Here is a 13,253-nt window from a genome sequence, read left to right on the forward strand (position 1 = left end):
CTTCCAAAAATGTAAGTAAAAGGACGAACCAGCCAAAAAGTGTTGAAAGTCACTATAAAACAGTATAAATGAACGAAACACTCAACGCCGTTCAACGCTAAATCTCACTCAGCCGCTCAACACCGCACAACGGTCAACGCTCAACGAAAACTAATGTTGCCTTTTCCGGATTCCTGATTCTTTCTTTTTTTCTAAATATGAAAATAAAACACGATTTCAATAAAAGTTCACTGCAAGCGATGAAGATCAACTTAATGTACGTGATAATCACCTGAAATTATTGACAGTAATGAAAGTGCCTAAATGCAGGCTTGGCGAAATTCGTTCATGCTGTTTTCGTTCAATATACCAGACAAAGTTCACGCGTCTCGACTATTGTGATATACTCATCATAACAGATATGGTGTTGAGTGTCAACAGAAGAGAATTCATCCGACACTGGGAAAAAGATAATTCCTTCATTCGTGAATAGATTTTGATAATTTGTGGCACTGGTATTTTTGGACCAATGAAATCCAACAGTGTTCCCACTTATTCAGGTGTTTTTCTCAACACTGCTCTGTACAATAGAGGATAACCATCGTAGAGTTCCTTCAATATTGTATGTGTTGGTCCTTGCATCCAATTTCTGGCCCAAATCCTTTTGCCTTTCTGCTTTTTCGGATAGAGTTCGGAAAAATTCAGCACAAAGTATGTTTATACACGGACAGTATGTATTTCGCGATAAAATTGTGTAATGATAAATTCGAATGAAAATCTGAGACGAAAACTGCCAATAGAGAAGTCGATTTCGGATCAATCATCTGTCAAATAAGGACCTGATTGCTGTTTCTGACTATTGATGGACATGTCAAAAATCATCTGGCATCCTTAGTAAGCCAATGCTGTAGTATCTAGTTTTTCGTCAGCAGCTCACACTGTGTGAACGGACAATGCGAGTCAACTAATTATCAAGAGAGTTCACTGACCCAGTAGCTGCTTACTGTCAAGTCAGCTACTAGCAACGTATAAATGGGCCTTTAGAAGCGAAAGAACTGAAATGTTTAAAGCCTCTTTGAAACAAAGACTGGAATTTCACCGTGAAGTGGCGTTCGTCGCCAGGCCCTTCATGACGTCGAACAAACCGAGAACTTTTTATAACTAACTTGTTTGTATTGGAAAGCGTTTGCATTTTTTAATATTAGGCTGTCAAAAAAGTCCTGCGGTATTTCCGCGAGGTGTCGTTGTAAGCGCGTAGTTCTAGTTGTATTCATTGTATCGAGTCATACTATAGCTTGTTGGAAAGGAATTTTTGTGCGCTATAATATAGTCCTTGACAGTGTTTTCTTTGGTTAAGTCGTTCGTGAGTTATAGTGTCGCAAATATGGAGCAAAATAAAGAGAAAATCCGACATATTTTACAGTACTACTATGACAAAGGCAAAAATGCATCTCAAGCTGCCAATAAAATTTGTGCAGTTTATGGACCCGATACAGTTTCCATTTCCACCGCACAACGATGGTTTCAACGTTTTCGTTCTGGTGTAGAGGTCGTCGAAGATGCGCCACGCTCCGGAAAGCCTGTCGTCGAAAATTGCGACAAAATCGCTGAATTAGCCGTTATTAACCATTTGAAGAAGCTTGGATTCACAAAGAAGCTCGATGTATGGGTGCCACACACGTTGACGCAAAAAAAAAACATCTTTGACCGTATCGACGCATTTGAATCGCTGCTGAATCGCAACAAAATCGATCCGTTTCAGAAGCGGATGGTGACTGGCGATGAAAAGTGGGTCACTTACGACAACGTGAAGCGCAAACGGTCGTGGTCGAAGCCCGCTGAAGCGGCTCAGACGGTGGCCAAGCCCTCATTAACGGCCAGGAAGGTTCTGCTGTGTGTTTGGTGGGATTGTCAAGGAATAATCTATTATGAGCTGCTTCCCTATGGCCAAACGCTCAATTCGGACCTGTATTGCCAACAACTGGACCGCTTGAAGGTAGCACTCATGAAGAAGAGGCCATCTTTGATAAACAGAGGCCGCATTGTCTTCCATCAGGACAACGCCAGGCCACACATTTCTTTGGTAACGCGCCAGAAGCTCCGGGAGCTCGGATGGGAGGTTCTTTTGCATCCGTCGTATAGTCCGGACCTTGCACCAAGTGACTACCACCTGTTTTTGTCCATGGCGAACGAGCTAGGTAGTCAGAAGTTAGCCACAAAAGAGGCCTGTGAAAATTGGCTATCCGAGTTTTTTTGTCAATAAGGAAGCGAGCTTCTATAACAGGGGTATTATGAAGTTGGCATCTCGTTGGGAACAAGTCTTCGAACAAAACGGCGCATATTTGACTTTAAACAGATGATTGTAACTAATTTTATGAACAAATGAAAATTAAAAAAAAAATACCGCAGGACTTTTTTGACAGCCAATATATTATAGTGACTTCCATCCTTTTTGGCTGCTTCGTCACTCGGATCACGGCTTAACTTCCATTCCGAAGGAAGAATGTGAGTGTGAGAGGTATGAATGTGCACCACTACGCCAGATCGCCTCCAACCGAAAGCGTTTGTATCACAAAGTCGATGTAACATACTTTTCGTTTTATTTACTTTGGCCGGAGACGGGAAAAAGGGAGAATTTCCGTTTTTCATCAAAACACTGTACGAATAAATAAATGTGGCCTCGTCAGGAGTCTCAAATGATAGAATAGTCCTACAAACGATGAATTACGCACCCACACACCATTTAGCCAAGTCACACTAACGTTAATTCATTTTTGGAAACAGCAGGAGATGTCATCAATATTCATGAAGCATAAATCGTTTCTTCAGCGTTTATTGATAGTTTATGATCAGAAATATCGGCAGGAAACTTATACTCTGAAACGAAGATTTCTCAGTCATACTGTAAAATCAAAATTAAATCATTTGAATCAAGCACAGCAATAAAACAGACACGTTTGAGTATTTTTACATAAAATGCATACGACTTTTCCGGTAGTTCTTTATTATAGGTTCGATTACAATTAGTACATTTAAAAAGAGAGGAGAAAAAGAAAAGTCTTCCGTTATAATTACACATTCTTCCTTGCGCTTTCTGTGTGTTTTTTTTCATTTCTCTTCCAGGTTTAAACGAGGTTATATCCGAAATCCCGTAAACCGAGCTACTACTTCGTTCCTACGTTGCTGCATTTGCTTCCAGAAGAAATGCACCCAGCAGTTTTCGTATTTCGCGCGTATTTCACCCCCATTGTACCCAATCCTTAAGGCGGCATTCCATCTATTCAACATGATACATGCTACAAGTCAATGGTAAACAACAATGGATATGATACTTGCGCAATTTTTTATTTTGTTTCTACCTCAGCCACTGCACAGTAGTATGCGAACGCTCACTGCTCCAACATATTTGTTCTGATGTTATTGTTTTTACGATCAAACATTCTGTTGTTCCATTATTGTGGTGATTTCTGATAATCGTGAACAAATGACGTAGTTACTCCCATATTGTCGTACATGTCGTGCTACACACGTCGCACCGATCCGCAGGCCAATGATAAGGCCAACGTTGTTCGACAAGACCAATTATGTCGTAAACAGAGATATTTCAATAAGCAAGAACCATTGACTTGTAGCATGTAGCATGTTGAATAGATGGAATTCCGCCTTTAGTCTCGTTTTTTGTGTTTAGGCATATTTTTCAAAATTATTCGGCAGATAGTAAAGTCTGTTCAATCAATTCCAACTGTCGAGAAGTGTACAGTATATCCTCTCACTCTTTTTCCTACCAGCTGAATTCCGCACATTCCTTGCAATTCCTTTCCGTATGTAATAAGCAGATGACTATTTTACTTGGTTTACAAATGTTGAACGTAATATGTTGCATATCATGTGACAACATGGAATTCAAACAAAATTATAATTTTGTTGATTCATAATTTCCGAAAGAAAAAAAATCAATGGGAATGCGGAACCAGTTCTGTCCTCCACTTGGCATCGCCGAGAGGCTTGGAATTTTCGTTACATTTAGAATCATTTCCCTTACTGAACTAGGTAGCTAAAATAGTAAGACTACTGTGTATAAACATTCGCTTATTCCAATATGTTTTATTTATAATATAGTTAATGTTTTTGTGTTGCCCAATTTACGCTTGTATATTCATCACAATGATTTACGTTATTTTGAATGATTTCAGTGGTGGTTATTCGTGCACTCGGGCTTCCATGTTTCCTATTGTATGATAATCAAAGAATGAACATGAATCAACCGGCTAAATCCACTCTTCTGACCATTTTTATCGCGATTTCCGGTTATATTTAAGACTAAAAACGGGTATCTAAATACTGCAAAAATTGTCTTTTCAAATCTTCCTCACATGTGTTTCTCAAAGTTTCTTAAATCGGTGTTTAGTGTTACTGCTGTATTGTTTTCTTTTATTTTGTGGCAGATATAAATGTAATGAATGCACATATATAAGATACGCGTGTTTTTGTTTAAGAGCTATTCCACATCGCCTCGAAACTCACAATCAAGCGAGAGCGAATGATATTCGCAACAATCTCACAGAGCATATTCCGTTTCAGATACTTTTTCACCAATAATTACTCAAAAATAAAGTTAAACAAAGTACACAGAATGATATAATTTAATAATAATCGCACTCATACAGCTTCCTCTCTCCCTAAGAGAGAGAGAGAGTAATTCTAGAAAAGCAAGTCCGTCACCCGTGTTCCCTGGCTCCAGTTGACCGTCTGTTCGTCAGATGCCGGCTTCAGATACTGTATGCTCTCCGGTTCGCTTGTGTCACCATTAAGAAGCAGCAGGTCGTTCCCATCGCCAATCCCTCCGTTGATGCGGTGTGGCTGTTGTGACTCCTGGTACCCATTTGTCCCCAGCTGGTTGCTGCTGTTGCTACTATTCGAGTGAAGATGATACTGTTGGGACAGATGATGCTGCTTCTGCTGCTGCTGCTGCTGAAGGTGATGATCGTTGCTTGAGATACAGCTACTGTTGCTGACACTGCTACTGCTGCTGCTGCTGCTACTGCTACTGCTGCTACTAGTACTACTACTGGCGGTGCTCGAGGGTGACGGGGTCCGGGTAACGCCCAGTTCGAAGTTGGTGTCTATGGCGGCCTTTACTGGGGTATAACTAGCAAAAGGAGCGGAGCCTAGAATTAATCGAGGTATAAACTCAGAATTTTACTCGGGGTGTACGAACAGAAGCGAAATCATATAGAAATCATAGGGTGTAACTGGGAGGAAGAAGGGTTAAACAATAGCATATCTCGAGAAAAAGAGAACGCAAGGGTACTCAGGAAATGTAATTTAAAGGCTACACTGTTGCTAGGCAATCAATCAATATCATCGTTTTAGTCCCGTTAAAACTGTGACTTCATTGAAGCTCTATTCTCACCCACCCAGCATAAAGTGAATCGTGTTCGGGAAGTCGTGAGTTCTTGAGCCCCAGGGAGAAGGTGGGCTAGTAAGTTTTGTTTGGAAAGTGAGAAAGAGCATATTGAATATCGTTTGAATTTTAAAGAAAACTACACAAACGAGAGAAAATAAATATGATGGCAGAGGTCTGCTATGATATTTTCGAAATAAATTTCAGAAATTTTTGCAAGCGTATGAAAAGTTGTTTCTTCCACGAGATCTTCCATTTTTTTTCATTCAGAGTTTTCGTTTTACCGTGCACAATGTTGTTTTCATGTTTTGTCTCGACACTCCACGTTGGTTTTTACTGCATTATTGCATTCGTTCTATGGACACTATACATCAGTCATCTAGCTAGCAACTAGTCGGCGGCGGTGAGAGTGTCCAAATGTCATTTCTCAAGGCCGAGAAGTTAGGTTATTTTTTTCCAATTGGCCTTTTTTAAAAATGAACTGAAGAAGTTAAACGCTTCTATAAAATAAGACTCTGATATTACAGAGGTAAAAATGGGAGATAATATATAGAATGAATGAAAAAATGGAAAATATTGCAAATAGCAGTGCAATTCGTTCGGTGGAAAGACCACTTCGATTGTCATGCTCTCTGGTGGTGGTGCTTCTGAATTTTCGCACCATACGCACGCATTGTTGTTGTTTTTATGCTTTGCCAATGGTAGGTTTTGATAGTTAAGAAATGTGGAATAATGGTGCTGGGGAACAAAATATAATACCGCCTGTGACCGAGTGTGCCAACTGCGGGAAAGATTGCCGCAATTTTCATTATCATATGACAAATTTTGATTACGACTAATTTTATATAAAGGCGTATGCAGTAGGATTGGGCGATCTTTATAAAAAGTTCGATCTCGTCGAATCGATTTTCCAAACGACGCAGAGATCGATCCACTGATTAAATCACAACAGCCCGATGTTTCTTGCAGAGCAGAGCAGTTGTATGGATGAATCGATCTTCATTCGATTGGATCGATCTCCATCGCTGATGATTGTCGCGTGGACGTAGTTATTCAGTAACAACACAAAGATAGTCAATTGAGGACCCTGACTTTCGAACTCACGATCGAACGCTTGGTAAGCGAACGTGCAACTAATGTGACTACCGAGACTCCCAATGTGTTTCCACTTGTATGTCTTGAAATTTTGTTGGTAACATTCCATGTTCTTTATATCAAAATTAAAATCATCACTATTGGCCACGATGAAACACATGCCGATGGAGTATGGTAAATGATCTTGGTTTGCCCGATTTGGGGTGTTTTTACGCAACTAGTAAATGCAAATTGATTTTTCTTCATGAAAATTACATATAATCGATACGAATTTGGGTTTGTTGAAAAGCCCCAAGTCTCTAGTTACTAATACTACCATAAGGCGTTGATGTTATTAAAATGTTTATGTTTTTTAACGATTTTCCTCGAAGAGGAATTATGATCATGGTTTGACCACCTCTGATCAGGGTTCGTCCAAAAAATGATCATGGTTTGTTCGGCTTTAGAAATCACAATTTTTGAATGAAAACATTCGAATTCTCAAGTAGTTGTTGCATTTATCACTGCTTGAGTTTACTGTCATCATATTGATCCATTCATAATTTAGGCTTTCTTCAGAATATCGCATTTTCTTGGGAATTTTAAAAGTGTTCACCTTAAGACACTCAACATAGAGAAACTTTATTTCTGCTATACGTGAAGGACACAATAAACAAAATGCAGCGCGCCAAGCGATTGCCATAGAAATCATGTGGACAAAACAACATTATTCAATTGGACAACTCATGATCAGAATTGAGTTCATAAAAATGCGTTAATTAGCTATGTAAATCTGATACAAATGGTGTGCAAGTATGATGTTTACAATATTTGTAAGTTTTATAATCCAGAAAAGGTCTGAATACGTGCGAAATAATCATCTGGTGATCGAAAAAAGCTTGTTCGAATGAGGGGCGCATTGACACCTATAGATGGTGTATTTTATAATCCTTCAAAACATGTGATTCCGTAAAAATATACTATAAAACTACTGTAAATCATGAAAAAGACAATTTTATTTATATGTTTTGAAACATTCGAATACCTGATTTGACAAAGGTGTGCTGAAAGGTGAACCATGATCATATTTTCGACTGGACCAACTAACATCATTTACCTTATATTATTTGTAAGCTTGCGATAAAATGTTGGTTGTTTACACTTCCATAAAATGAACTGTACTACGTTCTGAAGTTGAAATACACGCTTGTGCAGTTGCCACATATAAAAAATCCGTAAAGTCATACTTGTACTCCTCATATGTTTGATAGCATTCATATATCAGAAAAATATATCTTGAAACCACTTGTACATGGGATATTGTAAGTTTAACTGTTTAACAGTGTAACAATGATGAAAATAAACATAAGAACAGTACGAATTATACTAAAAATATATCAAAAAATAAACACGATAAACGAAGTGAGAAACGACAAACCACCAGAGAAGTGACAAACTTCGGCAGGAAAATTCCTATCTGTTTTATATAAACCAGAATAAATTTTTAACATTTTTGTATTTTCATTGTCTTGTTGTACTCTTATTGTTGTCTTTTTGAAGTGTAATTGCAGTCTTATTGTACTCTGATTATAGTATTATTGGAATCTTTCTGTAGTCTTCTAATTGTTCTCATATCATTTTCTGAGAGGATAACATGAATTTCCAGCAAGATAATGCTGCTTGTCACGCTTCCATTGCTACGAAATTGTTCTTCCAAGGCCTAAATATCCCACTTTTAGTATGACCGGTGCGCAGTCCGAGTCTGATCCCAAGGGAAAATGTGTGGGGCCTCCTCTCGCCGTGCGTTTTCAAGCGAGGGAAGACATACGACATTATTGTAATTGAAAAGGTGGAAAGGTGAAAAAGTCATTCGACGAATTTGCGACTTCAATACATAAATACTAATTTGACAACCGAACAGTGACTTGTTAAAATTTTTCACTAATGTGTTATGATTCGGCCTGACTCCGGAGACTTCGTTTCTTTTATTGTGAACAACCATTCAAACAAACCATGCATTTCCAGCCCGATTGTGGGGTTATGGACAGTTGCGGAAAGAAGGTCATAATTCAACGATCGGGAAGGTATCTTCACTATTCGGAACTAGGATTGGGCGATCTCGGATCGATTCTTAGAAGATCGATCTTTTCCATTTCGATTTCCGATTTCTTGGATCGATCTTTTGTTCTCAAGAAAACCGAGAAAATCGATTTTTATGCTTTGGATCTTTTCGATCTTAGAAATTTTTTTTGTAGATTTGTTTTTTTTCAATATACATCGACTTTTTATCTCACCAAAGGCCACCTAACTTTTTTTAAAACATAATGTCAACATTTGGATCGCTGACAGAGACCGAACTAGCGGCAGCTACTGAGGTGATGTACTGTAATCAGTTACGCATAGGATCATTGAACCTGTTTTTAATTACAGGCTAATCGTTAATTTTTAGAACTGGCGCCAAAATCAAGAATCGATTTTGACTAAATGGCACATGTATGGCATGATTGACTTTTATGGGATCATTGTCAGCTGAGTACTGGACGGTTTGTTGAATTGCTAATAATGGTTCTTCAATTAATTCATTTAATAAAATGACTGCCTGACGGCACCTGATGAATGCCCTGTAGTTGTGGCCTTCATGCTGAGGAGCAAAACAAAATGCTTCTGATGTTAGAATAGAATTATGAAATATGTATTCCTGTTTGAATTCCCGCCTTTCATATAGAACAAGCAGATAAATCGAATTACATTTACATTTACATTTTTCAAAGATCGATTCGGCAAAGATCGATTCTTTGGTACCGATTTATTCAGTGGATCGATCCCTACGGCGTTTGAAAAATCGATTCGACAAGATCGATCTTTTCATAAAGATCGCCCAACCCTATTCGGAACCATGGATCTGATTGCTTTGTTATATATTCCTTTCATCAGCGATACCAATGTGAAATGTTTTTATGTTTCCAAGCAGTTTCCAAATTCGAGCAGTTCACAATAAGTTTTACATGATTTGTGATCGCCATGAAAGTATTATGTCGCCATGATGAAGAAACGAGGAATGCAAGCTTAATCTACATCTACTCCAAGATTCTCGAGAAGCTAATAACTATGCTGTAAAAACATCTAGGCATAACTCCCCGCTACTCAAACCAACGACTCGCTCCCGATTGGAACGTTGAACAGGAAGCGATCGGGGTAGATTTTCTCTGTCGAGGAGCAGGAGTTTTTTATGCCGGAATTGCTGTTGCTGGTGCTGGTGGTGTTGTTGGTAGCAGTGACTTTCGATCTTAGCAGCAGTTGCTGTCCACAGCAGAAGTTTCTTGGCTGTAAGGTACGTCGTCGTCGATCATTCGTGGTATTCTTCGGGCCGAGTGTGCGGTTCCGGCGGGGGGTTTGTTCTATCGTTATGGTCAAGTTAACAAGAGGGTCACAAACACACACACGGGTGTGGAACGTGGTGGTTAAATCGGCGTGAGAAAAACGGAAAAGTGAAAATATCAATTATATGTCACTTCAATGTGCTTGGTGTGAGAATGTGAAAATAATGGGGTAAAATGTAATAAAATATCTTCGCTTCGTTTACAACGATGCGGATTCAGATGGCATGGTAGAGGAGAAGAAGACTCACGATCTCAATCTTTCTTCTCCCCATTCGGTGAAGCAATAGATGAAAAAAGCATTTATTAAATAAGATGGGTGGATGACGATTCCTAGCTACGCATTTATAATGAGGATGGGATTCCTAGATGACACCTTGTTTTCTAAACCGAACGTACATTTATCGATTCGTATGAATGTTTTCGGTTGAATTTGCTCTCTTTTTGAACAGTCTGTCTTCGACCTCTGTACGGATGAAGGGTGATACAAATGTACGCGTTGCACCAATGCTCGCGGGTCTACGATGGACATTTTTGCGAAATCATTCGTTCGATGGACACGCGTTTACAAGTCTAGGGCAAGTGCTTGCACTTGGAGCTCGTGTCTACCTCAGAGACTCCACCGCTGATTGTGAAAATTTCTAATTGCTTGTAAATGGAAAATAATTTTCCAGACAGCAAGTGCAGTTTTTTTTGCCGAGCGTGGTGTCCGACAAAAACGGACGCACTCGCGTTCAGTTACCAACTGTGAGCGAGAGTCGAGAAAATCGTGAAATCGGCGTGAACATAAGGTGCGCCTTATTGGGTCAAAAGCAGTGGAAGGCAGCGGCCGGCCGCGCGGCACTGTTTTAATGAGCGTTATGGGATTTGAACGTGTCCGTCGGTGTGAAGGAAGTACAAAGATATACATGTGACGTTGAAATCTCATAGCGATGAGTATCTGTTCATTGATCAGGTATTAATTGAGCTGAGATATTTTCAAATATATTAAATGATGAAAAGCATCAAACAACAGGTTGAAATTTGGAATTGCAATTGAACTTGTTCGAAACCATTTAAGATTTAATAGATCTTCTCTAATTAGTCTTGTAACTGCAATATTTTCTGTTGATAGCTGTAAAGTTTCGATAAGGTAATACTAGTTGCTCGTTGAAGACCGTGGACGATGCAAGAAAAAAATGTTGAAAGTTCAAAGACACTGTGTTATTTGTATATTTTTAAGGACTTCGTTGTGTTGTTATATAATACTTTCATTCGACGGGTTTAACCCGATACATTATCGAAGCTAAACTAGGTTTAACTCGCTTACAACAAATGAGGCCTTATGCGTCTTGAAAAATTACGTAACGCGAGTAGGGGTCGATTTGCGTTACTTAATGTGACATAGGGTATAGCAATTATGAAATTTGTATCTGACACTGCAAATCTAGAATCTAACATCTGAGTTTGCATTTGTAAGCAGGCGCTTGAATCTGTAATGGAAACAATATAAACAACCAATGTTTTCAATCCAGAAAATTACATAATTTTATGTCTACATCCGGCATCATTATCCGCAATATGAGTTCGACGTCTGAAATTCGGTATCCGAATCCGTGAACTGAAAACGTCCAATCTGGAATTCGAATCAATAATCCGAATCCATTTGAAATCTGAATGTAGAACTTGAACATGAAATCTGTATTTCGAGTTGAATGTGAAAAATATCACATCTGAGCGTGAATTAGCGCTTGAAATCAGATATTGGAATCTCGAATTTAAATCCAAATTCGGCCAATCATGACTTAACCATCGTTTGAGAGGGTGAACTGCTTTCTGACTATGATCGTTTTCACTTGACGTTGTCGTGAGTAACAAACTTTTAATCAGTAGGTCCACTTCACTTGAAAAATGGGTCGATTACGCTGCAATTCAGCAGCAATTCGTACATGAAAATTCGGTCCATGAGTTTTTTTTGTATTCGTGTGCCATCCATTCTTTGAACATCCACTTTAATTCAAGTAATTCCTAATGGTTTTTGTACAATATTTAGTTGCTGAGCAATTAAAGGGTGTGTCACATCAAATTGCATCACGGAAAAAACGCTGTAGAAATTTAATTTTTAGGAATTATATCTTCAGCTCTCGCTTATAATCAGATAAGAGTGTATAGATCACGTCAGCCATGCTTCACTGTCAATTTTTCGTAAATTTGGAAAAATGTCGTCGAACGAAAAAGAGCGTCGTGAATTAATCCTGTGCACTCATTTCGAGAATCCAGAGTTGTCACATCGGAACATCGGTTAGTGCTGGGAATCGTCCAATCCACGGTCAGCAGAGTACTAAAACGATACTTCGAGAACCCAACCATCGACCGGAAGGTGAAGAACGGCAAAAATGGATGCTCCGTCAGTGAAAAAGATCACAAGCGCATAGTTAAGCAGTTTGGACGTGATCCGAGAAGTTCGGTCCGGGATGTCGCCAATAAGCTGAATTTGTCAAGTTCATTCGTCCAGCGGACCAAGCAGCGGGAGGGCCTGCGTACATACATGGTTCAGAAGGCTCCTATGCGCGACGAAAGGCAAATCATGGTGGGGAAGACGCGAGCCCGGAAGCTGTACACCGAAATGCTGACGAAGCCGCATTGCCTGGTAATGGACGACGAAACCTACGTCAAAGCGGACTTTCGTCAGCTGCCGAGCCTGTTGTTCTTCTCCGCAGAGGACAAATTCAGCGTTCCGGAGGAGATTCGCAAGCAGAAACTATCCAAGTTTGCCAAAAAGTACATGGTGAGGCAAGCGATCTGCTCTTGCGGAAAGCGGAGCGCCCCCTTCGTGATGACCGGCACGGTAAACGGGCAGGTTTACCTTAAGGAGTGCCTACAAAAGCGCTTACTACCACTATTGAAGCAGCACGAGGGCCCGACCATCTTCTGGCCGGATCTCGCTTCGTGCCACTATTCAAAGGACGTGTTGGAGTGGTACGAAGCCAACGGGGTCACCTTCGTGCCAAAGGAAATGAACCCGCCCAACGCGCCGGAGCTTCGCCCAATAGAGAAATATTGGGCGATTATGAAGCAGGCCCTCCGGAAGAACCCAAAAGTTGTCAAATCGGAGGCGGACTTCAAGAGAAAATGGATTTCTGTTCAAAAAAAACTACAACCTGACGTTGTACAGAACCTTATGGACGGGGTAAAGAGGAAGGTGCGAGCATACGGGCTTGGGCTCGAAGTATGAATAAAAAGAAAATGCCAAAAGTTGTTTAATAGTTTTTATTTTACTGTCTAAAATTTTCAAAAGGATCGGTCTACTGGGCGAATTTCTACAGCGTTTTTTCCGTGATGCAATTTGATGTGACACACCCTTTAAAATGGTGTTTATTTGAGGATCGCACTCGAACATTTTTATTATTTGACATCCAAATTATTACAACGGAATCGAC

The 13,253-nt window shown here is 39.7% G+C and overlaps 1 protein-coding gene across 8 annotated transcripts in view; it reads right to left on the reverse strand.

The window, feature by feature from the left end:
- Window positions 1-2,796: 2,796 nt before the first annotated feature.
- LOC129774684 (putative uncharacterized protein DDB_G0277255) overlaps window positions 2,797-13,253 on the reverse strand; it is a 193,616-nt gene continuing 183,159 nt past the window's right edge. For 6 of the 8 annotated variants that reach the window (XM_055778527.1, XM_055778528.1, XM_055778525.1 and 3 more), the window contains one exon: window positions 2,797-5,147. In XM_055778527.1, the coding sequence (XP_055634502.1) occupies window positions 4,681-5,147 (467 nt within the window). In that variant the 3' untranslated portion in view covers window positions 2,797-4,680. Of the gene's footprint in view, window positions 5,148-7,395; window positions 9,856-13,253 lie in introns of those variants that run through there. The other 2 variants (XM_055778530.1, XM_055778529.1) reach the window with 2 other exon arrangements.

This window comes from Toxorhynchites rutilus, chromosome 3 (genome assembly GCF_029784135.1).
Source record: "Toxorhynchites rutilus septentrionalis strain SRP chromosome 3, ASM2978413v1, whole genome shotgun sequence".
NCBI classification, from domain to species: Eukaryota; Metazoa; Arthropoda; class Insecta; order Diptera; family Culicidae; genus Toxorhynchites; species Toxorhynchites rutilus.